At 38.0% G+C, this 22756-nt stretch overlaps 4 protein-coding genes across 13 annotated transcripts; 3 read left to right on the forward strand and 1 right to left on the reverse strand.

The window, feature by feature from the left end:
* The first annotated feature begins 241 nt into the window (after nucleotides 1-241).
* Nucleotides 242-2184, forward strand: LOC114877142 (DNA polymerase beta-like). The gene is made up of 7 exons (XM_029189354.2): nucleotides 242-432; nucleotides 577-776; nucleotides 835-995; nucleotides 1066-1360; nucleotides 1428-1623; nucleotides 1695-1798; nucleotides 2098-2184. The coding sequence occupies exons 1-6, from the start codon at nucleotides 366-368 to the stop codon at nucleotides 1787-1789; spliced, it is 1014 nt and encodes a 337-aa protein (XP_029045187.1). The 5' UTR covers nucleotides 242-365; the 3' UTR covers nucleotides 1790-1798; nucleotides 2098-2184.
* LOC114877140 (heparan-alpha-glucosaminide N-acetyltransferase-like) lies at nucleotides 1533-5529 on the reverse strand. 9 transcript variants are annotated; one of them, XM_046289165.1, is made up of 13 exons: nucleotides 4986-5144; nucleotides 4423-4654; nucleotides 4225-4349; nucleotides 4045-4151; nucleotides 3858-3967; nucleotides 3686-3783; nucleotides 3507-3614; nucleotides 3180-3450; nucleotides 2808-3105; nucleotides 2597-2721; nucleotides 2347-2530; nucleotides 2082-2268; nucleotides 1533-1617 (listed from the first exon to the last, which is right to left on the reverse strand). In XM_046289165.1, exons 2-12 carry the CDS (start codon nucleotides 4552-4554, stop codon nucleotides 2090-2092), a joined length of 1737 nt encoding a protein of 578 aa, XP_046145121.1. In that variant the 5' UTR covers nucleotides 4555-4654; nucleotides 4986-5144; the 3' UTR covers nucleotides 1533-1617; nucleotides 2082-2089. The 9 variants fall into 9 exon arrangements, with proteins under 9 accessions (XP_046145121.1, XP_029045182.1, XP_029045183.1 ...); XM_029189349.2 differs by lacking the exons at nucleotides 1533-1617; nucleotides 4986-5144 and adding an exon at nucleotides 5347-5529 and having other exon boundaries at nucleotides 1873-2268; XM_029189350.2 differs by lacking the exons at nucleotides 1533-1617; nucleotides 4986-5144 and adding an exon at nucleotides 5153-5285 and having other exon boundaries at nucleotides 1873-2268.
* Nucleotides 5530-5669: 140 nt separating this feature from the next.
* LOC114877143 (caspase-1-like) lies at nucleotides 5670-8720 on the forward strand. Its single transcript, XM_029189355.2, has 7 exons — nucleotides 5670-5752; nucleotides 6054-6215; nucleotides 6303-6778; nucleotides 6859-7103; nucleotides 7499-7677; nucleotides 7979-8111; nucleotides 8267-8720. The coding sequence occupies exons 3-7, from the start codon at nucleotides 6621-6623 to the stop codon at nucleotides 8500-8502; spliced, it is 951 nt and encodes a 316-aa protein (XP_029045188.1). The 5' UTR covers nucleotides 5670-5752; nucleotides 6054-6215; nucleotides 6303-6620; the 3' UTR covers nucleotides 8503-8720.
* An 85-nt stretch (nucleotides 8721-8805) lies between these two features.
* On the forward strand, nucleotides 8806-22756 carry LOC114877163 (high-affinity choline transporter 1-like). Of its 2 annotated transcripts, XM_029189389.2 has the most exons (14): nucleotides 8806-13217; nucleotides 15169-15315; nucleotides 16103-16327; nucleotides 17394-17501; nucleotides 18286-18514; nucleotides 18684-18912; nucleotides 18993-19230; nucleotides 19297-19403; nucleotides 19531-19634; nucleotides 19732-19862; nucleotides 20046-20323; nucleotides 20398-21051; nucleotides 21353-21549; nucleotides 21677-22756. In XM_029189389.2, exons 3-14 carry the CDS (start codon nucleotides 16156-16158, stop codon nucleotides 21951-21953), a joined length of 2724 nt encoding a protein of 907 aa, XP_029045222.1. In that variant the 5' UTR covers nucleotides 8806-13217; nucleotides 15169-15315; nucleotides 16103-16155; the 3' UTR covers nucleotides 21954-22756. The 2 variants fall into 2 exon arrangements, with proteins under 2 accessions (XP_029045222.1, XP_046145109.1); XM_046289153.1 differs by lacking the exon at nucleotides 8806-13217 and having other exon boundaries at nucleotides 13241-15315.

Below are 22756 nucleotides of genomic sequence, written 5' to 3' on the forward strand. Positions count from 1 at the left end.
ATAGAAGCGTAAAATAAATCGTCCAATCGCGTGCTACTGCGTTTGTGATCTTTCACCGGTAAAACAAACCATGTTTGATCGAAAATTAAGCTGAACAGAAACTGATTTAAGCGCCACCTGAATTATTACATCCAACTAACGGTATGCTACACTACGTTACCTTTCGCAAATACCTAAATGACACAGGTATGCTATATCACCGACGAGATACTGTCTGTTCGGCCTAATTTTCGATGAAACGTTGACTGTTTTACCGATACGGAATTCGAAGTTCAGCCTCGACGCTCGCATAAGAAAATTAACTGGTGAAAATTACTGCATTAAAGTCTTTTATTCGTGTATTTCGTAACACTTTATTTGATACAATGGGAAAACGAAAAGCTAGCGATATTGCAGGAAATCCAAATCAAGATTTATCTGATTTTTTAATGGGTACGTTGTCACTACATAAATGTTCTTAGAAGTTAATTAATGGCAATATTTTCATATCAATTGACATTTATAACCTTGGATATTGATGTATAATTGTATAAAGTACATCAATTTTATAACTGTAAATTTCTGTTTTTCTTATAGAATTAGCAAATTATGAGAGAAACGTAAATAAAAATATATACAAGTATACCGCTTATCGAAAGGCGGCTGGAACTTTAAGTAGTTTATCAGAAAGAATAAAAAGTGGCCAGGAAGCAAGAAAGCTACCTGGGATTGGGGAAAAAATTGCCAAAAAAATTGATGAATTTCTTAGTACTGGAAAACTACAGAAATTGGAAGATGTATGTATTTCAATCCATTTCATAACAAAGTATATTCTTAACTCTTCTATTTGTTTAGATCAATAAGGATGAAAGTAATGTTGCAATTAATTTGTTAACTCGTGTATCCGGTATTGGACCTGCAAAAGCAAAAGAGTTAGTGGATGCTGGTGTTAAAAGTTTGAATGATTTAAAGAAACATCAGGATAAATTGAATCATCATCAGAAGATTGGCCTTAAGTATGGCAGAAAAACAAAATAAAGTAATCATAAAAAATGGATTCTCTCTATAGAAACATTTTTGTCTCAGATATTTTGAAGATTTTGAGAAAAAAATTCCTAGGGAAGAGATTGAACAAGTTGAAAAAAATATGAAAGATGCTATTACAGAACTGAGTAGTCAATATATTGTAACCATTTGTGGAAGCTACAGACGTGGTAAAGAGGAAAGCGGAGATATTGATGTTTTGTTAACGCATCCAACATACACTTCTAAAGAAAAAGAATCAAAGAAAAAGATTTCACTTTTGAAAGATGTTGTAGAATGTCTTGAAAAAAAGAAATTAATCACAGATACAATATCCCTTGGGCCAACCAAGTTTATGGTACATCAACGTTATAAAAAATTTTTTTAATTGAAACAATTGTATTTTAAAATTATTTCATTCTTAGGGTGTCTGTCATCTTCCAAATAATGACAGTAAACCATATAGAAGACTTGATATTAGGCTGGCACCTTATGATCAGTATTATTGTGCTGTGTTGTATTTCACTGGAAGCGATCTTTTCAATAAAAGTATGAGGGCACATGCCTTAGAAAAGAAGTACACCTTGAATGAGTACTCGTTGAAACGGCTCACACCTGAAGGTAGATAAAAGTATTAGTATAAAAGTACAAGACTGAACGCACACGTATACATTTGACTGTATTCGTTGTAGGAACTCCGGGAGAGGCAGAAACTATTACGTGCGAAGAAGATATTTTTCGAATTTTAGAATTACCGTACAAAGTACCAAAGGACAGGAACTTATAAATATTTATGGTATTTATTTTGTACTAGATTGTTTCTATAAGCTATTTTGATATATATTTATATTATCTAAACATTAACAAAGATTAAATTATTTGTCATGTTTATTTATAAAAATAAAATACAACGTTTAAAGTAATTATTTAAAGCTCAAATCAATAATATCATTACATATTCGTTAATGTTAACAGCATTATTAAATATAACGCACTGTTCTTTTATATACTTTTGTTTATACTAGTGCGACTTTACATTTCGAGAAGTAGTCATAAATGTATAATACCTTAATACATACTTATGTTTTTATATAGTTATAATAATGTCCTTTCGATAAAGAAGATACCCGACTATTGCCCACAAAGTTGTCGTCCATAAATTCATAGCAAGAAGAGATGCGTGTGAAGGATGAGCTAATTTCCATGCCCATGGGAACAAATCTTTTGTTAAAATGTGACCCACATAAAGAAAAATTGGGTTTGTTCCTACGAAGAAAAAATGTAAGGCATATAATTTGTTGCGTAAGCATTGCACGCTCTTACAATTTACACAGTAATACGTACCCGCATAAATAAATGGAGCTCCACCCCAAACTTGTTTGTAATCAACAAGAGTGTACAAAATTGCATATAATAAGAAAGCAAAACTGGAACAGGTCAAATCGAACGACAAGGTCATCATTCTTTTGCTAACTGGAATTACTCCATTAAACTTGGAAAAACCACATAAGATTCCAGCAATAATACCCTAAGTGTTTTATTTTATTAGTACAAATAGTTTCACTTGTTGACGAAAGTTTGTGTTATTACTTACCGTTAATACTGCCCATAGAAACCATCTAATCACTCTACCATTATACTGATAATACATTAATAAAATCTTACCAGCATGAACACCCAGATAAACAATAAATATTGCTGATATAGTATTCATTAATCCTGCAATATAGTTATAGTTACTAATATCGATAGAAGTATAAAAAAAACATGTAATAATTATGATTCTTTTGTATCTGAAAGTGTACCTTCAGGATCGTAACGTGAAATTTGACCATACATATCATTCATTGTCTTGGAGTACGTATGATTTCCAAAAATAGTCCTATCTATATAACCAGCTGCACCAGCGGTACAATTCGCGTATTTTCCTCGATGATCATACTCTCCTCCGGGTCCAAAGTAGCCTTTTGGACAACCAGGTACAGGCAGAAGGAACGTAATAAGAGTATGGGTAGTTACAATGCCTGCCATAATCAACCATTGGGGCCAACTATCCAAGATATCTCGGAACGAAGCGAAACGTCCAAACTGGAGTAAGGTATCCTAGTGAGTTATTTTTTGTAGATGCATCAGATGAATGTAAAAGTTTTATGTGATAAACATTATCATGTACAAACTTGTGAATGAGGTTTCATGAAAATTGTTTCCAGCGTGGAGCATACGAAGTAGGATACAGCTAGTAATTGAAGTACTCCAGGAAAACGAAGATCGCTCAAAGATTTTAATTGAATTTTTTGAATTAAATTCATTGAATTTAACATCAGTCCAAGGAATATTAATATTAGCGATCGACGAACACAACGTAATGTTATTTTTAGGCGCGAAGCTGTTACACGGAGCTCGGCACGCTTTGATATTGTTATTGTCATACCCATAATCCATGCAAACCTATAAATTTACCTAATTAGTGAGAGATATGAAGTATAATATAAATAGTAACTCACCAGGGAAGTACTAAATCTGCTACAGTAAGTCCAAACCATGCACTATGATTAAAGAAAACATATTTTCCACCGCCATTGTTGACAAATATCATTAGCAGTATACAAATTCTGTAATAATAGAATCAATATCATATATGAAACAAAAGACATGAGATATACAACGTGAAAATGTATAGTACCCCCTGAACGTATCCACTGATCTTATTCTAGTACTAGCTTTTGTAGTTCTAATTACTGGATGAGTTGTGCTTTCTGATTCCTGAAGTCTATCCAAATCCTAAGAACAATATTACCTAAATTATATGCATTAAATTATTAGAACAAGCAAGAATTAAATTATAATATATTTACATCTTGTACATTTTCAGGTGATAATCTGCCTCTTATTACTCTTATAATCACCTTTGATGTTGTCCATATAATTGCTAATAAAGTATACACCATAAATGCTGCAAAAATTGCTGTAAAGGTAATGCATCATTAATGCTTTCTTATTAATTATGATTCTACTAAATTGTGTAAGAAGATTGTAATTTACGCAAATAGCTTTCTATTGGTTCACGTATGATATCAATCTCAGGACAGTGAGGACCACCTGTTACATTCCATCTATAACTACCATGTTCTTTGAAGGTATATGTGGTGCTAGAAGAGATATGAATATGTATATAGGTAAAAGTAATACGTATAATTATAGCATGTAAGGATAGATGCTTACTGACAATATTCATAGGTTCTATTAGATTCAGTTGTTTTATAGTAAATGTGCAACGGGTATTTTGTGGATATTACCAGACTTGTATTTGTTGAAGGTGCTAAATTGGCCATTGGCATACCAGTACCCTATAAACAGATGTTGATATTATATTTAGGACTTAAAACTTGAAAATTACCTATAAAGAATATAAACACATACCCAGTATGCATCCCATGCTATGGAATAACAGATGACAGGATAATAATACAAATTTAAAATACTAAGACATGCTTCATCTATTCCAAGCGAGACATTTGTATTAATACAAGGATTCAGAATATTATTTGTCATCTTGAGCAACTTGTTGCAAACAATTATATTTACACAACAGATAATACTTTTTACATGTGTTCATAGGATCCTCTCCATAAAATACAAGGTGAATTCATATCTAGAATGAAAATATTCTTATTCAATAAATTCATTCTTTCATCATTGTTTCTAATAAATTTTCAATAGGAAATAGAATCGCAAAATAATCTATGCTTTGATTTATATATTATTTGAAATTGCAACACGCAAGTTGCGTATTTTTGCATACTTTCACACGACTTTTTTTTTTTTTCTTTCATGTTTCAATATCGTGAGAGTAATTAAACCTTATCTGTTCGTTTCAAAACAGCAATTACATTCGACTCAATTCGACTGATTGATTTACCGATCAAATGTCAACGAATCATTGAAATTACGATATAATCGAGAAAAACAATCACAAGTCGTACATAAATACAATGCACTTCCGCTTGAACGAAATAACTTTCTGCTGGAAATGAATACAATTTAGACGTCAAATTTCTAGGATAATGACGCAAATACGACTGATTAATTTGCGGTCACGGGTATCAAAATTGCGTAATTTGTCTATTATGTAGAGAAACAAAGAAATTACTGGTCGAACGTTGCACCGTTCAAATGCGTACAAAGCAATATGACGGATACACGGAAAAAATAGCGGTATTCCTTAGTATTGTCACAAATTTATATACACGATAAACGTGTATTTCGACGGAATAATTCTATTTACTTTCATCGATGATTCATTAAAGTGGTTCATTCTAAATATTTATATTTACTTGCACTAACCTCAATTCTATTACTGGTTTTATTTAGTTTTAACATTATTATATTATATTTATTGATACTGATTAGCTTTTTGGATAATACAAAATCGAGTAATTACTGTATGAAACAAATAATTCAAATTTGTAATTTAAAAAACACGTATTTTATTTGATTCGAAGAGAAAGGAAATACAGTTGTCGTATTGTTCAATTGCGCCTGCACATGCTGTATACAAGCGATGCAGGCGTAGAAAATTTAAATTTTAAAAATGACATTCAAAATCAACATTTCGAATAAATGATGTTTTAAGTCGAAAAAGGTGCGATATATCGAAATTTAAGTATTGCAAGTACCAAAGAAAATCGAAATCGATTCGATACCTATAAGATGGTGCTGTTATCAGTTTGATCCTTTCATGAAAGTATCGGTAAGAATAAAATTAATATATTATTGGAATTTGCTGCATTAATAATCATATTACAGAAGATATTATGTTATAAGTATAATATTACAAACTTAATTAGGCATAAAATTCGAATTTTAACGATAACAAATAATCGAATATATCTTCCGTTATATCGTTTAATTTATCTTTCATAACGAGTTAATTGCTATTGAAATATCGAAATAAGTAAACATTGTCAGTTATACGAGAGACACTAAAGATTTATTAGTCATCATTAATCACTTTTCACAAAAGATATTGATTGTACATACAATACTTGTAGGTTTTTGTAAGATGAAAACACCGAAGATATACTTAATCCTATACATAGATAATAAAGCTTTCTCTTTAAAGAATGACTATTGTTCAAATACCTACGAACGATATACAAGATTTGCGTCGTTAATTTAGGAGACACGAAGAAGCGGCAGTTTTCTTAAAATATGTAAGTAAATCTAATCTTTGCCATGGTTATTTTTTTAAATTTCCAATTGTCTTAAAATTTGTATAATTTTTTATATTAACTCAACAGGTTGTTAAATGTTGCAATGCTCCTATCACGATGAAACAGTGATTTTAATAAGCTATCTATGGCAATAGATTTGAAAATTTGAGAAAAGTTCAATTCCAAAATTGAATTCCAACAACTTCGTCTTCGAACCACTGTACTGGTTCCTCCATGAAAAAAGCCAATTTTTCATGACTAGACGGTAGACAGGAAACTGCGACACTCACTAAATAACACGTACGATAATCGGTGATACGATATTGATAATGATAAGCCATGATAAATTTCACGGATATGGCTATTTTGTATCAAATCTGAGTCAGATATTGATTTGACGTGAACATGATCGTTTCTCTATATTTGTTGTTCATCTTCAGTCGGGATAGATTTTTATATATTTTTACTAAATTGATTCAGAATAAAAAATATAAAATAGATCACTCGAGCACTGATACCGCGGTTATCCCCCAGACTAATTTTGACGATGAGGAACCTTCAAGGTAAATGTGTGGTAAATTATTGCATATCGTGATTTTATGATATAAAAGTACCGAAAAAGTGCATTCGTATTATATTGCAGTGTTTTACCGGTTGTCATCAAATCATCTGTTGCCAAGGACAATTTATACTATAATATGAGCTTTAAACATCGCCCGCATTGTGTAATCTTTAATCACTCAACATTTGACCTTGGTCTGGGTGATGATCGTAAAGGAACTGAGGTTGATGTAGCAACTATAAAAAAGACTTTCACTGGATTGGGCTTCAACGTTGTAGTTCACGAAGATTTCATATTTACTAAAATCAACGATGAGATATATAATCGTACGTTACTTTTGATTTTTTAATGAATTTATAGAGATATAGTGAACGAAAACTGATTAGAAGTTCAACATCTTTTACGAATATTATTCTTTCGTTAAACAGAGTTCGATTCATCTTTTGATTCAAAGAAAACTTTAGTCCTTTGACGAAGAAAAACGAACAGCAATTATTTTCTACCCATTCATCCAACCCTTTGAGTATGAAACGCTTTAAAGTTGAATCTTTTACATAAAATAATTCTTGCTATTGTTGAAGAAGATATTTGTTAAAAGTATAAAGGTGAATGAATGAAAATCGTTAACTGAAGATTTCAATTTGGATTCTAAATACCCAAAGGGTTAACAAAATTAAATCCACGCTTTGAAGATACCTTGTCACCTGTTCTGTGTTCTCAGTTACACAAGAGGATTATACGGATCATTCTTGCATCTGTATCTTTGTATTGACCCATGGTGATGATAATGGTAACATACGTGCGCGGAATTTAAGTTATCCTTTGACATATATATGGAAACCGTTCACCGCTGATAAGTGTCAAACGTTAGGTGGAAAACCGAAACTCTTCTTTATACAGGTACGTGAAATAGCTCGTAAAACTAGTATCGAGGACATTAACACGTTGATTGTCTCAATTCGACAGTAGAGGCAGGGCCCCCATAAGACGATTTAAGAATGCAAGGAGAGTAATGTTTACTTGAATATTCATCTAAATTAGTTATACAAGCTTTAATGTTAATTTTATAAATTATTTTATTTGAGATACTTTTTTTTGTCATATCGGACCCCCGAAATCTCAGGGCCGGCCCTGAGTAGAGGGTCATTGGAGACCGACGATGTTAATATTCGCAAATCAAATAATGATTACTCGCTTGTAGGCTTGCAGAGGCACGGAGTATGACCCCGGTGTTACTGTGTTGCCGTGCAGCCAAACGGAAACGGATTCCACTAGTACTTCTTACAAACTTCCAGCTCACGCGGACTTTCTAATCGGTTATAGCACAGTTGATGGTAAGAAGCGATTAAACTTCTGATAGAATGATTAATTAATCATTTCATTGAAACATTTTTGTGGTATCTTTAATATTTAATTATACTCACTTCAAACAGTTTTAATTTTAATATTTTAACGTTTGGTTAATACGTTATATTGTCTTTATTCAAAGATCATGTTTCGTGGCGAAGTTCAACGAAAGGATCCTGGTATATACAAACATTGTGCGACGTCATCGACAAACATCGGACGACGAACGATCTGGTGAAAATGTTAACAATAACATCGCGTATAGTCGCAACTTCCCACGTTTCGAGTCACGACAATCCTTGGATAAGTAATATGGTTCAAATGCCTTCTTATACTTCGACGTTGACTAGGGATATCTATTTTAAACCGACAAGTTAATCATTTTGAAAAAATAACAATTATGCATTCAATGGATTGATGGAGGAAAAAGTTGCTTCTTATTTTGTTAAAAGGAGATTTTCATATTTATTTTCTTATTATTACTCTATTAGCATGTTCACTTATTTACGCTATGTAATTTATTTTATCTGCTTTAGTAGATATATAAGGTAATATTATTTAACCGAAAGGAAATATATAATTTTTATTTAGAATAATTTTACAAAACGCTAAAAATCATTTTATTTTGAAAGAATGTGTCTCCTATTCAACTAGAATCAAAAATCAATCCTTCTCAACTGACAAATTCCTTAAGAAATATTTTTCCTTCAACACTTCACGAATGATCGTTTCCAATTTCTCTTCAATTTTTCGATCGTTCCACTTTGTCTTGATCTCCAATTTCGACCTTCGTTCACGTTTCCTCTTTTTTCATCTTCCTTCGGTGCAATATTTTTCGGTGAATTTCTCGAGCACTTGTTCCTGCTCGATCTCCCATCGGTATTTAATTGGCTCTCAGCACCGAATCGCTGTCTGCCCTTCGAAAAAAAAAACCTCGTTAACTTTAAACAAGCGATGCCACCAATTATCGGCTGTTGAAAAAAATATCCTATTTGGCTAAATTCGTTAGAAATTTTTCTAATCGTTCGCGGTATATTTTTAAAATATGGGGTGTTTTGTGAGCGTTGGAAGTAAAATGGAACCATTTTTTCACGGTACAGACATTTGAACGTGTTTATTTAAATGCTGAAATATCATGTTGTTGTCCCAATCTCTATCCCTAAGGAAGAGGAACAACATGGCACGATCGTCGTCACTCTCCTGTCGCATCAAATTGTCTCTCCCTTGTCCCATTCGCGAGAAACAACAGTTTAATCAACAATTTCCGTTGACACAATTCGTGTTGCTCGTCAATTGAAAATTGGTTCAGGGGAATGAACGTTTGCGTTGCGTTTCCCGGTGTCGATTGCGAAGGACGATGACCAGGGTCATGGCGGAGCGCTTTTAGCGTCGACGGCTATTCGGGAGCCGCGAATAGGGGCGACATTGGAGGAGATGTTGGAATAGGAAGGGGAGAGACTCGGAGTTAAGGTAAAGGTGCGTGTTCACCGGTAAACCCTTTGGTTTCGTGGCATTAATGTCCTGACACGAAATCCATTGTTATGACAATATTTACGAGAAATTGATAGCAATTTTTATGGTGGCAACAGGAAGTGGAAGATTCGGAAGAAATCAAGCGTCATGACAACGATGACAAAAGTCATGGCACCATGAAGTGCCACTGATTTTACTGTTACGTGAAAACGTCCTTTTGACGAAGTCGCTTCAGATATTTGTAGATCGTGAATGAATAAATGATAAATAGTAAGGGAAAATGCAATTGCTAGAAAGAAGAATTGGTCCAACAGTGGAGACACACCTTAAGTCAGTAGGGTCAGGAGTTTGCGCGAACAGATCAATACTGCCCCCGCACGTGGATTGCTCTCTCTCTTTGTCTATTTTCACCTCCTACATCCGTTTCACGGATGCTGCCGCGTCTCTTTTCTCGAAAAATATCTCACGTCTATCCATCCCTCTCCCTCTTCTCCCATCTCTATTTTCCCATTTTTTCAACTCTCCGCGAGTCTGAGTACGCGCGTCTTTTTCTAGCTCTTTAATCTGATTCTTCAACTTCCGTCGGTGGTGCCACACCATTCCCGTCCTTCTTTCATCGTCCACTGGCCCCGCTAACGCACCGCTTAATTCCTCTCTTCGCCTTGGCTCGCCACCCTTCTTCCTCTTCCCGTTGCGCCAACACTCCAACGAGCCTCGATTTCCGGCCGGTGAGCGGATCTTTGCACGAGTCTGCCTCTTTCATCGACCTCCCCTCTACAACCTCTACATATGTCCTCCTTCTTCTTCCGTTCAAGATGCTTCTTGGCCGCCAGTTGTCTTTTCTCGTTCTCTTTAATCCTCTATACTCCTTACCAGTTTTCTCTCACGCGTCAACAGCTTTCTTCTCTTTCACTCTCCTCGTCAAGTTATTCGATCTGGTTATCTTCACTTAATTTGTCATTTATTTTTGGCATAAGATAGCCAATTAACAAGCTAAAGTGAACTAGAGCCAACCCCTTTTCGGCCATTTCCGCTCAGACTGGAAGTGGAAAAAAAACGAACTTTTTTCGGTCATTCGTTGAGTTTTTGACAGAAAGTCTAAGTCTAAGTTGGCTAATATATAATTAGTATGATCATTATGGTAATTATATCAAAATAGGGGTGTATCATTTTTCAATCGAAACTTTCCACTTGCCACCCTACAAAATTAATATAGTATTACGATATTTATATAGGTTGATGTTACACTACTTGTCTGTTTATTTCTTCAGGGCTGACCTAAATTCGAGCTCACTTGACGCCTCTGTAGCGGTGCTTCTCATCGGGTAATTTGATTAGCCATTCACCTCTAGGGATACGGCAAGATGAACAGCCAAAATTGGTGTCGAGTATTTGGTGTCTCTATTGATGTTGGATCATTCCGTTAACCCATGAACTTTTATTTCAATCTCTCTCAATTACTATTGTAAACCATGACCATTACTTTCTTAACACCCTGTACGCAGATCCCTCTGGATTCTCTCAGTCTCGTGTGGCGTACGACCCTTCTCTATTTGTATCGTAACCTCTCCCGGTCTTCCTTTTATCTTTCTCCATGTTCTACCCCTCTTTTCAACCTACCCTCTCTGTACAACCCCCTGTATAAAACCGTCTCTCTCGCTCTTTGATCCACCCTCGTTTTCCTACTTTTATCTCTATCCTCAACTTGATCTCTCTCTAGCTTCTCCTATCTTTGCTCCGCTCTTCGACTATCGTTTTAGCCGAGGTTCGTAGTTTCTGCACACAATTCTCTCCATCTTCGTCATCGTCACTTTGTCTATTCGTTTCATCCACCGTGAGAACGTTCGTCTTTGTCGCGTTAAGTCTAATCCAAAGGACGCGTCTTTGTTGGTCTCGTTGTTAGATTTGGAAGGTTCGTTGCTTCCCTTTCGTTGTTTCGAAGCAGTTTTCAGCTCTGTCGCCGTTTCCCTTGATCTTTCCCTTTGTCGCGTCTCTGCTTTCATACCCTTTCTTCGTGGAAATAGTGTATTCTGGTTCTCCGTTTAATTCATATTTATTTTTGATTTAAGAATTTAAACTATTCTAAGCAGGAGCGATAATAATCGAATAATAGTAATATTAAGTTCCTTCGCTTATTCCGTATACTCGATACTTATGTATGTTCTATCGTCATTTCGTTTGACGTACGAAGCTTTTCCGCTTTCAAGCACAGTCTGCTTCTATCAGCTTCACAGTCCACATTTTAGTTTATCTGTTCCTCTTTGTGTCTATCTGTCAGTCTTTTTTCGTATTAACTTCCATTCACTCGGCTGTCTATCTCACCATAGGTTTCTGTCACTTTTCTACCTAACCTTTTGCTTTTTCCCCGCAATATCTCTTTATTCGTGTCGTTTTCACTAACTTCGTCACGCGTTACCTTCCACTTTTTAGAGCATCCATTTAATTTCACAATTTTTCTGCATTTCTGGCATTGTTTTAACTTTCTACGCAAACAGATCCAACTGTAACAGTTTTTGGCTTTTACGAAAAAGTTTTCTAACCGGATTTTCATTCGTCCGGTGTTCATTTACCATTTTCCATTTACTTCATTTCATCCAACTTTCTAGCCAATTTTATTTCTACCTCTATCTTTTCAACATTTTTTCCCTCTCTTTGCATTTCTTTCTCCTTTCAGTTGCTTCTACGTTTATCTTTCCTCGGCTTGCTCAAAGTTTACATTCCCGTTCCTCAATATTTTCCACTTATACTTCTCTCCTCTCTTTTTCCGTCGGTTACCATCGTGTCTATCTTTCTCTTTCTTCACAGCTATCATTCTGATTTTCCTACTCAGGTACTTCTCAACGTTTTCCATCGCTACCATTCCTCGTTCACATTTCCGCTCTTTTTCACAGTTCTCATTTTTCTCTTTTTTCCTCGTTCAGCTTCTGTCTTGCTCTTAACATTTTCCACCTGTACTCGTCCTTCTCTTTTCAACACCCTTTCGTTCCTCTCTCGTTTCTCACAGTTTCCATTTTCATCTTTCCTTCTTCCACCCTTAACATTTTCCACCTCTACCCTCTCCTTTTCGCGCTGAGCCAACATCCTCGTACCAGGTCTCGCTCTCCCTCAAATAATTCCCCTCTCTATTTCTCTCTCCTCCCTCCTTCTCTTTCACCCTCAACATTTTCCACCTCTCCTTCTCATGCTCAACCAGCACGCTCGTCCTGTTTCTCTTCCTCTGTCGGGGAGCTTCCATCTTTATCTCTCTCCCTCTGCGACACAACCCCCTGGCAAGGTGGCGGTCCAGCGCGCAAAGCGTATCAGCCGTACGGGATGCTGAATCTGGAGAGTAGATTCAGTCGTACGCCTGGCTCCCTTCTGTCGCCGCCTGTTCACGTGCGGGTCGCCCGCGAGCCCACGAGCCTTGTTAAAAGCGTCCGCGTGTCGCTAGACCAGCCAATTTTCTCTACACCCTCTATTCGTCACGCGTCTCGTCGCTTCTTTTTTTTTTACGGTGCTCTTTTACGTTTCTTCGGTTTTCCTAGACAGCTGATCCTTCGGGAAGAACCGGTTGTTAGCTATCCTGCAGGAAAAGAGGCGAGGGTAGCATGGAGATTCTCACGTGAGAGGCGTGTTCCTCGGTAAGTCGCCATCGTTACCGAACTTGTTCCGTTTCCGCTGGAGAAACCTGCAACTGCCTCTACTTCTTCCGCTTTTCGAGCTTACTCTCGTTCGTTCGGCCTCTAAGAGGTCGCGGGATTCATCGATTTTAGGGAAGGGAACGTGGTTCGAGGGGATGAACGCGTAAGTCGATTCGTAGCTGCTTTTCGACGAGATTTCCGATATTCTTACCGGTTAAACTTCGGTTTCGTTTAATCCACGAGTACCACCGCAACCTTGTAATTCATCCTATCGAATTCTAAAGGTAGATAGTTATTCAGTGCACTTATAGTATAATTTGGTGATTGTAAAACAGTTAAAGGGTCCACGACCGAGATCATGTTTTTGAATAATTTAGGAAGTGATGATGGTAAAAATAAACAAAGATTACTCCTTTCGTAAATCAGAGCGCGACAGCGTGTCGCAGTTTGTATACAAATAAAATCAATCCTGTGTGCTTTCTTTAAAGTAATTCAATGCTCATTGTCATTTCCAATTTAGTGGCTTATGTTCAGAGACTTACAATTTCTATCTCCCTTTTTTTTTCTCTTGTCCCACTTCTTTCCATCTAACAACCCCTGCAATTGAGGATATCCGCTTCTGAAAATGTTGAAACGATCAAGCCACCTCGTCGAGTGGATTTTCTTCTTGAAAACAAATCGGACAGATTCTTAAACCATTTAATCCTCGACTCTCACATTTTTCTTCTTCTATCCTTTCCTTTCCCTTTTCCCATTGTTGTCCCTTCTTTTTTTAACCGGTTCAGAAGCGATTCGCGGTCTACCGAGACTGAAACGGGCTTTCAACCGTGCCAATTCATCCGGCGACTTTTCTACAAATTTATAACGACCCGACCTCTCTATTTATTCCTGCTTGCGGCTCGCCGCGTTTCTGCTCGTTAATTTCTCTCTCTCTCACTCTCTCTTTATACTTAATTAGTAAGCGATTTCAGTAACGAGCCAGCCTTTGTTCTCGTAACAATTATATACGAGGTAAACCGTTAGGTGGCTTGGTTTTATACACGATATTATCGCATGTTACCGTTACTCTATTTTCGACATTTTTATTTACGTTAATTCGTTGCTCTTTTTTATTCTTCATCGGTGATATTTATATGCGATGTTCAATCGTATAGGTTGACGCGTAGATTTATCGATTGTTGGTTTTAGGTCTGATTGGCTATAGATTACAAACACCGGATGCGAACGTTTTAATTGGTTTCCGCAAAGGGTGGAATAGAGTGGTAGTAAAAAAAAAGTGAAGAAAGATAGACGCTTGATACTGTAGGAATTAATTGAACGCGTTGAAATTTAAAAAAAATTAATTCAAAGCTTCTAAAGAAATTTAATTCTTCCAAGACTTTTCCGAAACGAGACACTTTTGCCGCTTCGTTTCTCGAGAAAACCGCGCGTTTTCTTCTGCTCCTTTTTTTCACAACCGCTCGCGATGTAAAGGGTTAAACGAATTCGCCTTGAAACCGTCATAAAATTGTGAAGATGCTTTCTGAATGCTCTTAACTCTCTTATCGCGATTTCCAGCGAGGAAAGTCGCTGAAAAGGCTCGAGATGAAAGATGGAACATGTGAAATCACGTTTTCAAAGATAAACAGAAAATTTCTCCAGGAAATCCTGCTTTTAATTAGCACAACGCATTTAGTACAATAAGAAATACAAATAACAAGGTTGAGTTATTTTCACAGAGAGGTTGTAATTGGAAAAATTATAATTTTATTAAATCCTATGATGCTTCGTAAACGCATTCGAAACGAGGTCGGTAGTTTTTAATCGACACCTCGTTCCATTGCCTCCATTCAAATTCTTCGACGAAAACACTAAAGTCCAATTAAAAGAATTCTCGTCGAGCGTATTCATGATCGAACACTCTCGTACAATGTTCAATCCTCGAACTAGATTTCGATTTTCTCATTTTCAGGTAACCGACGAGAGAAAAATAACACACCCTCGTCTCCGGAAAAAGAAGAAAAGGAAGAAGAAGAAGAAGGAAAAAAAACACAAGCCGGTTCACGAACGAATTAATAATGCCGAACGAGAGGAGCACAGAGGATCGAGTGAACTTTACGTGAGTACACCGGCCCCAGGTCATGACCCGACGACCCAACGTGTCCGATATCTGGGCCACACTTGAATTTTAATCCACGCTGCAATTGCCGCCGCGGTCGATTAGCTCTTCCACCCGTTTGCCCGACAAGTTTACCGAGCTTTAACTTTTGCTTCAAACCTACCTGCCTCTCCTACCCTTTCGATGCTTAAACGTCAGCTCTCCACCAAAAAAAAAACAAAAACGTTAGCCTCCTGTACGAATTTTATTGGATTGTCTGGCGGGTTGGGATCAATAGCGACTATACAGTGGTTACGCGGTACCTATTGGAAAAATAAAAATTGCGGAAAATGAAATGGACGCGTAAGTGGAATGAAAGGGGAAGAAAAATAGTTCTCTTTACGTTATGATTCCTCAGCTGTTTGAATTAAACCGATTAGCATTCCTCTCTTACAAGGGTGCTCGACGAAATTATGATTGTTCCATCGATGCTGGTTACGAGGAGCTGGAAAATTAGTGTCGAACTGATTCCAGCCTTGAATGTCTCTGTGAATAGAGAGACAGCTCTTAATACCACCAGCTTCTCCTCGTCTCTGAGATTCGCAAGTAATTAGAATTGGTCCTTTAGTTAATTATCCATATTGGTCAAAGCGAGGCAGTATCCTTAAGCTTCGTGAAAAATTAATAACTGTTTAATGTTCTTGATTGGAAAAGTTTTAATTTTTCACAGGGCTGTTCTTTTTTTTTTACCTATTACATCTACCACCCTCTTATAATTGCTTACATAATGAACGTTGAAACGATTTAGTTACAGGGGATTCCATAGTTACCCTAGAAAAGGACAAAAGTGAAGTTTCAACAATGGGGGTGTACGTGACAGGTGTGATCGGTGTGATAGTGTTTTATCTATCGGTGTTGGGCATTGGAATTTGGGCAGCCATCGCGAAGAAGAAACCTTCGCGACAAGGGCAAGATGCGATGATGCTGGCGAATCGTGGCCTCGGCCCTATTCTTGGTTTCTTCACCCTGATAGGTGAGTTCTCGCATCGACAAACGTCTGAATAATTTAATCATTTCTATCTAATATAGCTGGGATTATCAGAATACGGTTTCCAAATCTGTTCGCTCTTCTCGAAACTGTAAGTCGGTTAAATCCGTTGAACGAGAAACTTTGGTCGAAGTGAATCTTCTTAATCAGGATTATCAGAATACGTTGGTTGGATCTTTGACTTTTGGAACAAATTAATATTCTAATCAAATCTATTCGCATTTCTTAGACATTTTAATTCCCAATGTAGATATATATATTTTAAATTTTCTCCTGCGAAACTGCTGCTACTTCTTTGTTTCTTTTTCCCATTCGAACGTGTATGTTTTTATCGAGCAGCAGAAGTAGAACAGCAGGGAATTCCCTCTTTTGTCACCCCGTCAATTGCATTTCTCGCTCGGCCGTTCCCCGCATCGGCCATTTTATTCATAGTTCGCTTCCTTTTTTTTTCTATTCCGTTTATTTCCTTTCGTTTACGCGCTTTCATTCTGTTCAACACACAAACTACCCCCCTCTTTTTTCACCCATCCCGTTTTCCCTCGCACCACGCAGCCTCTTACCATCCACCACCACCGGCAACGTTTCATCTTACATTCAACCGTGCTCTATTTTCTCGCGGTGGAAATCATTTTTGCATCCCTCCATTACCTTAATGAAAGCTTCGCGAGGAAAATATGGCACGGAAAATACACCACCGAGCCATAACTATCTCTATTATACGATCCTCTGCTCGCTTCGAATGAATGGAAAGTGGCACCGATGAGTTGAGAACAGTTGAGAACGCGTTTCGACGTTTATTATTCACGTTTACAGAGTCGCGTTTGGTCAACGTACGCGTCGCGGTTTACCAACTTCGCGGAAATATTTCGTTGAGAAATTTTGCGAAAGATAAAAGAACGCTTCAAACGTCACAGTTTACAGTTCACCGGCGTTAATTCGCGAGTCATTTCCAGATCACCAGTCTCTAACCCCCTAACATTTTCCCTCGAAAGAGCGATTTCTTGCTTAATCGAAGGAGATTAATCGAGGAAACTCTGTTCTCCATGCTTAGCCACCTGGGTTGGAGGCGCCTACGTGAACGGGACCGCTGAAGTCATGTTTACCAGAGGATTAGCCTGGTGTCAAGTGCCATTCGGTTACAGCATCAGTCTACTGTTCGGTACGCGAGATCTCCACACTTTCTAGCACCCATTAGCATGTTAAGGTGTAACCTTAACCCTTTAACTGCCATACAACGAAGGGAGAGAGAGAATTAGATCGATGATGAGCGTTGGAACTATCAAGGTCGAGGACATTCGTCGTTCGATAAATATATCCTTTATTCGTTCCAAGGTCTTATCTTTTCCTAACTAATAAACAATAGAATGGAATTTTTAACATTTTCCTCCTGCCTTTATTTTTCAATTATTTTCATTGAATGTAATTTGTAGAATTAATCACTGGTAGGTAACTCCAATGCTATTTAACGTGTTAATCCAATTTTTGATTTCAAATCCTAAAGAATTCAATACTCCGATTACAAAATCTCTCGATTGGTCCATTCAAACACAGCCTGTACGTAAATTCAATTTATCCAGGAATCATTTTATTACCAACTTTTACCCATGGAAACGAGTAATGGATGTTCAACCCTTTTCGCTAACGATGTACCCTCCACCCCCTCCTATCTCGTCCATACAAATCAGACCCGATTGAACTCCGATTAATTGAAGTTATACATTCGCAATGAAGTTTGCCTTTCACTTAACCGAAGCCTAATTAAAAGTGCGACCCGATAAGGACCTACCCTTCATTTTCCATTACCGCAAGCGGATTTCAAGCGTTATCCTGCTGTCCTATCACTGGTATTTCTATCGGACTACGTCTCCAGAAATCGATGGCAGTTGAAGGGTTTTACTTGAATGAAAATTTTGTTGATGCTACGGGGAGGATTGGTGTCACAGGCGCGGTGCTGTTCGTACGACCCATGAGAAAAGCCGAGTACGTAACCATGCTGGATCCTTTTCAAGAAAGATACGGGGCTGGTGTCGGAGGTCTCCTTTTTCTACCTGCACTCTGCGGAGACTTGTTTTGGTGCGCTGCTGTTCTCAGAGCTTTGGGCAGCTCGTTGACAGTGGTGATCGGATTGGATTCGAGTATCAGCATTTGTGGTTCTGCACTTTTGGCTGCTATGTAAGTAAAATTGTTGTTATAAAAACGGTAGGATGAATTCCAGCGATTAATACAGTCTGGTAATTCTGTTACGCGTATACATCACTCGATCCTTTGTATCCCTGGTATGGTTTCAGGAGGTTTTCCATGTCGAAATCAATAAAATCTGAAGATGTTCCTTCGATTCTAGGTACACCGTGTTCGGTGGATTGTATTCAGTTGCGTATACCGATGCTCTACAATTAGCTTGCATTATAATCGGCTTAGGGGTGGCTGCACCCTTCACCGTTCTCCATCCAGCCGTATCCTTCGAGAAGAACATGGCTCCTCGTGAATGGCTCGGAGAAATAAAGAACGAAGATCTGGGGGAATGGGTAGACGGAATGTTGCTGTTGGTATTTGGTGGTATACCATGGCAGGTAGTAAACATTCTACCTCTCTTATTAGCGATCACAGATCGAGGATTATTTCTACGTGTGTACGTAACTGATTCTTTCAGGGCTACTTCCAGAGAATCCTGAGTATGCGAAGCACGTCGGTAGCGACGGTTCTTTCGATAGCATCGACTTTCGGTTGTATGATCATGGCATTTCCGTCAGCGTTGATTGGTGTCGTAGCTCGGGCTACCGATTGGTCATCCGTCGAGGGATTTAATAAGAGTATGTTAGCGAACGACGGAAACGCAGCTTTACCAGTTGTCCTTCGTTACTTGACGCCTCAGTGGGTCTCCTTTGTGGGTGAGTTAAATTCCAACGAGGAATTCTATTTTAAAACACCCTCTACGTTTGACAATTGATCACCAGGATTGGGAGCAATTTCTGCAGCAGTGATGTCGTCAGCAGATTCAAGTATATTAGCCAGCAGTTCAATGTTCTCTAGGAACGTTTACAGACTCACGCTAAGACCTAAGGTGAGTGCCAATAACCTTCAGGGGAAAAAGAAGAAACAAAAAGCAGAATAGAAGAACAAAACGAATTAGTCTCTCTCTCTCTCTCTCTCTCTCTCTCTCTGTTCTACTTTCTCGTTTTTTGTTAAAGGCATCGGAAAGGGAACTGAACTGGATACTCAGGATCTCTGTAATAGTGATCACGGTTCTGTCGACCTCAATTGCTCTCACAGTGGACAGCGTTTATTATCTGTCGTGAGTAGACCCGCTTTAATCAATCCCTTTGATGGTTCACCGATTCCCGGCAATTAGTCAGGCAAACTAATTAACGTGGAAATTCTCTGTTTTAAAGGTATCTCTGTTCGGATCTTGTTTACGTAGTACTGTTCCCTCAATTGTTAACCGTGGTACATTGGCCCTCTTTGGTCGACACTTACGGATGTCTAGCCGGATATTTCATAGCTGTCGTTTTACGTCTTTGTGGTAAGGGATAATGAACGTCTCTTTGAGAAGAATAGTAATTAACGAGGAGAACTAATGGAGAAATATTCTCTGATTTTAATGAGGTTCTCTGCGTTCGGGTATAATTAGGGTGTTTCAAAATTACCCTCACTAGGGCTGGTCAAACGTGGAACAGTTATTTAAAATTATACGTTCATGTTTCAGGAGGAGAGAAGGGTCTTGGTGTACCAGCGCTATTCGAATACCCTTTTTACGATACTGAAACGCAGACACAGAAATTTCCATTTCGCACCGGTGCCATGTTGGTTGCTCTCTTTACTCAGCTCATCACGAGTTTCTTCACGAGAAATCTCCTTGGAAAGGGTTATTTTCCTCGATGTTGCGATGTTCTCAGCGTTTATTCGCCAGGAAAATCGAAGGATCAGTCGGGGGTTGTTCAAAGTAGTTCTGGGGCTGCATTGATGGACACTTCTTCTGTTAACGTAAATCTTTTTACATTAAAAATTCATTCCATTGAATTAATTACACCATGTCTGTTGTCTTCGTTTTCTCTCAGAAATCAACATCAGGAATGGATTCGTGCGACGGTATCGGTCCCGGCAGTTACGAGGACGACCGCACCACCACCAATTCCGTGGATGACACGACGGACCGTGGTGAAACTGGTACGATAGTCGGTGACCCATTCGATAAGGACGCAAAGGTGAATAATATCGGAATCGCAGTTCAGAAAGCAAACCAAAGCCTTCAACACCTCCAGACTCTACAAAGAAACACGATGCACACGAGTTCCATGAGTGGCAGACATACTCCCACTCCCAATCAATACGCTCCCATACAAAACAACGAAATGTCCCGGGGTCAAATTTTGGGCGTGCGAAATCTACGTGGTTCTATGGGCCAGATGTTGTTACCAACCGATCGGCCTGTCATTTCTTCGAGTAACAACGCCGGCATTGTAAACATTCCAACGAATTCAACGGTGACAACTCCCGTGACACCAGGGCCCCATTACACAAAGAGCATCGATGCCACCGTAGGAAATGAAAAGATAAGAGAAAATGAGAGGATCAGCATCGTGGACAGAAGCAACACGGAGTTCCAAACTGTTCCAGACAACATGTTGACTACCATCAACGTGAAGAAGAACGTGAAGGGGGTGAAGTTGGTTGGTATGGAGGGTGGAACGTTAAGGAGACCCTCGTTGCAGGTGAGCGACTTTAACGTGACCTCTGTGTAGCACAATTTTTATTTATTTACATTTACATTTATTTATTTTTATTTTGTACTTGTTTTGAATTATGTACAGCTGCTGAATTAAACGTTTGTGCAAAAGGAGTTTTTTTTTTTTTTAAGTAGTTCATCCTGTACCCTGATGGATGCTGACACTTCGGTAACACATTCATTCCTGCTTTTTGTTCTTATTATAATTTGCTTCTTGTGGATGAAGTTTTGAAAACATTAGGATGGATGGATGGAGAGGTGACGTTTGTTAAAATGTATCTATTTAGGGCACGTTTTCACCGACACCGTCGGTGGAGCTTGTCCATATTTTGGATAGAAGACAGAGCAGCGGTTCGTATGGACCTGGTTCTCTGTCGCCGGTTCCTATGGGTGTGGAGGCTTGCAAAACCCATGGAACGGCCTTGGAGGGACAAACCGGAAACGAGCACTGTAGGATTAAGAGGGGCATCGTCAGGCATCACAGGTATTTATAATGCACGAATTTGTATACTACGGATACAAAGTGGATAATGATAACTTTAGCATTACTTGAGGTTAAAATAATGGTCATTGAACATCGTCTCCGATTGTACGTTCAAACGTTTGCGCAGTTTCAACGACACAGGAGATAGGACCTTGACCACTTTGGCCAGACAACCGACTTATCCTTCGATGCCCTTACGTCCAGAAGACTGTCGAATGACTTTGGTGAAGAAGGACAGAAGGACATCTACGATCTCCAGACACGGTTCGGTGACGAATGAGAAAGAGCTTAGTGGTTGTTCCACAGGATTAGTTATTTGCAGTCCTACGTACAGCATGTACAGTTCGGCCGTGAAGAATTCAAACTACTTTGTGACCGACGACGAAGCGGTCAGTAGATTTTGAGAATGGAAAAACGTTCAAGGAGCAGGAATTAATAGGAGGACAATCGAACCCCGTCTAATCAATTACGAGCTCGACTACTTTTTCACTTTTTTTTTTCACTCCCGTCAACCGGTCGTACAATTTTCTACCACTGCCCATTTTTTACGTGAGTATTGGAGCTGATATCTTCAATGGAAGATCAGTTTTTTTGTCCTGTTTACTCGTGTCGAGAAAATTTGAGGAATTTTAAAGGTACGCCTTTTTGGTACTTGTAAATTGTGCAAATGGTTCAACCAGGATTCTTTTTACTCACGGAGAACCTATTTTAAGCCAGATCGATGAAATTTCGTCCGACGTTTGGAAGATTTTTATCCCTGGAAATGATAAACCATTCAAACTTACAATTAAGATTACGATAAGATTTTAGTTAGCGTAATTCGTGGGTGTTAGTGGATCGTGAAGTACACTTTAAATGCATTCCCTCTTGTCTAGATAATCTAGTTAATTATCCTTTGACACGTCATTTATAAATTACACAGTTTCCGTTCATTCCTGCACCAACGAACGCGTTTCAAAAGATGACTTTCGAGACGTTAATTGGTTGAGTCTCATCTCTATCAAAGTACTTAATTTACCCTTAAAAAAAAAGTGATTTATATATATTTTTTCATTATGTAAGTATTGGGTGGTCAGCAATTTTTCATTATCAAGCTTTTCCATCAATTTTGAGAAACTTTTACTCCCTTTAGACTAAAATACAGGGTGTTCGACAACAGGTGGGCAAAACTTTAAGGTGTGATTCTAGGGATCAAAATAAGACGAAA

Source organism: Osmia bicornis, chromosome 2 (assembly GCF_907164935.1).
Source record: "Osmia bicornis bicornis chromosome 2, iOsmBic2.1, whole genome shotgun sequence".
NCBI lineage: Eukaryota > Metazoa > Arthropoda > Insecta > Hymenoptera > Megachilidae > Osmia > Osmia bicornis.

Excerpts from the sequence above, each read along its gene's own strand:
- LOC114877142 (XM_029189354.2), top strand. The coding sequence starts at position 366 with ATGGGAAAACGAAAAGCTAGCGATATTGCAGGAAATCCAAATCAAGAT. Across the intron at positions 1,361-1,427 it reads TTGGGCCAACCAAGTTTATG|GGTGTCTGTCATCTTCCAAA; the intron begins GTACATCAACGT and ends TTTCATTCTTAG. Across the intron at positions 1,624-1,694 it reads GAAACGGCTCACACCTGAAG|GAACTCCGGGAGAGGCAGAA; the intron begins GTAGATAAAAGT and ends TATTCGTTGTAG.
- LOC114877140 (XM_046289165.1), bottom strand. The coding sequence starts at position 4,554 with ATGACAAATAATATTCTGAATCCTTGTATTAATACAAATGTCTCGCTT. Across the intron at positions 4,350-4,422 it reads TAGCATGGGATGCATACTGG|GGTACTGGTATGCCAATGGC; the intron begins GTATGTGTTTAT and ends ATCTGTTTATAG. Across the intron at positions 2,722-2,807 it reads TTCACGTTACGATCCTGAAG|GATTAATGAATACTATATCA; the intron begins GTACACTTTCAG and ends ACTATATTGCAG.
- LOC114877143 (XM_029189355.2), top strand. The coding sequence starts at position 6,621 with ATGATCGTTTCTCTATATTTGTTGTTCATCTTCAGTCGGGATAGATTT. Across the intron at positions 6,779-6,858 it reads GACGATGAGGAACCTTCAAG|TGTTTTACCGGTTGTCATCA; the intron begins GTAAATGTGTGG and ends ATTATATTGCAG. Across the intron at positions 7,678-7,978 it reads CGAAACTCTTCTTTATACAG|GCTTGCAGAGGCACGGAGTA; the intron begins GTACGTGAAATA and ends ACTCGCTTGTAG.
- LOC114877163 (XM_029189389.2), top strand. The coding sequence starts at position 16,156 with ATGGGGGTGTACGTGACAGGTGTGATCGGTGTGATAGTGTTTTATCTA. Across the intron at positions 17,502-18,285 it reads CAGCATCAGTCTACTGTTCG|GCGCGGTGCTGTTCGTACGA; the intron begins GTACGCGAGATC and ends TTGGTGTCACAG. Across the intron at positions 19,404-19,530 it reads GACTCACGCTAAGACCTAAG|GCATCGGAAAGGGAACTGAA; the intron begins GTGAGTGCCAAT and ends TTTTTGTTAAAG.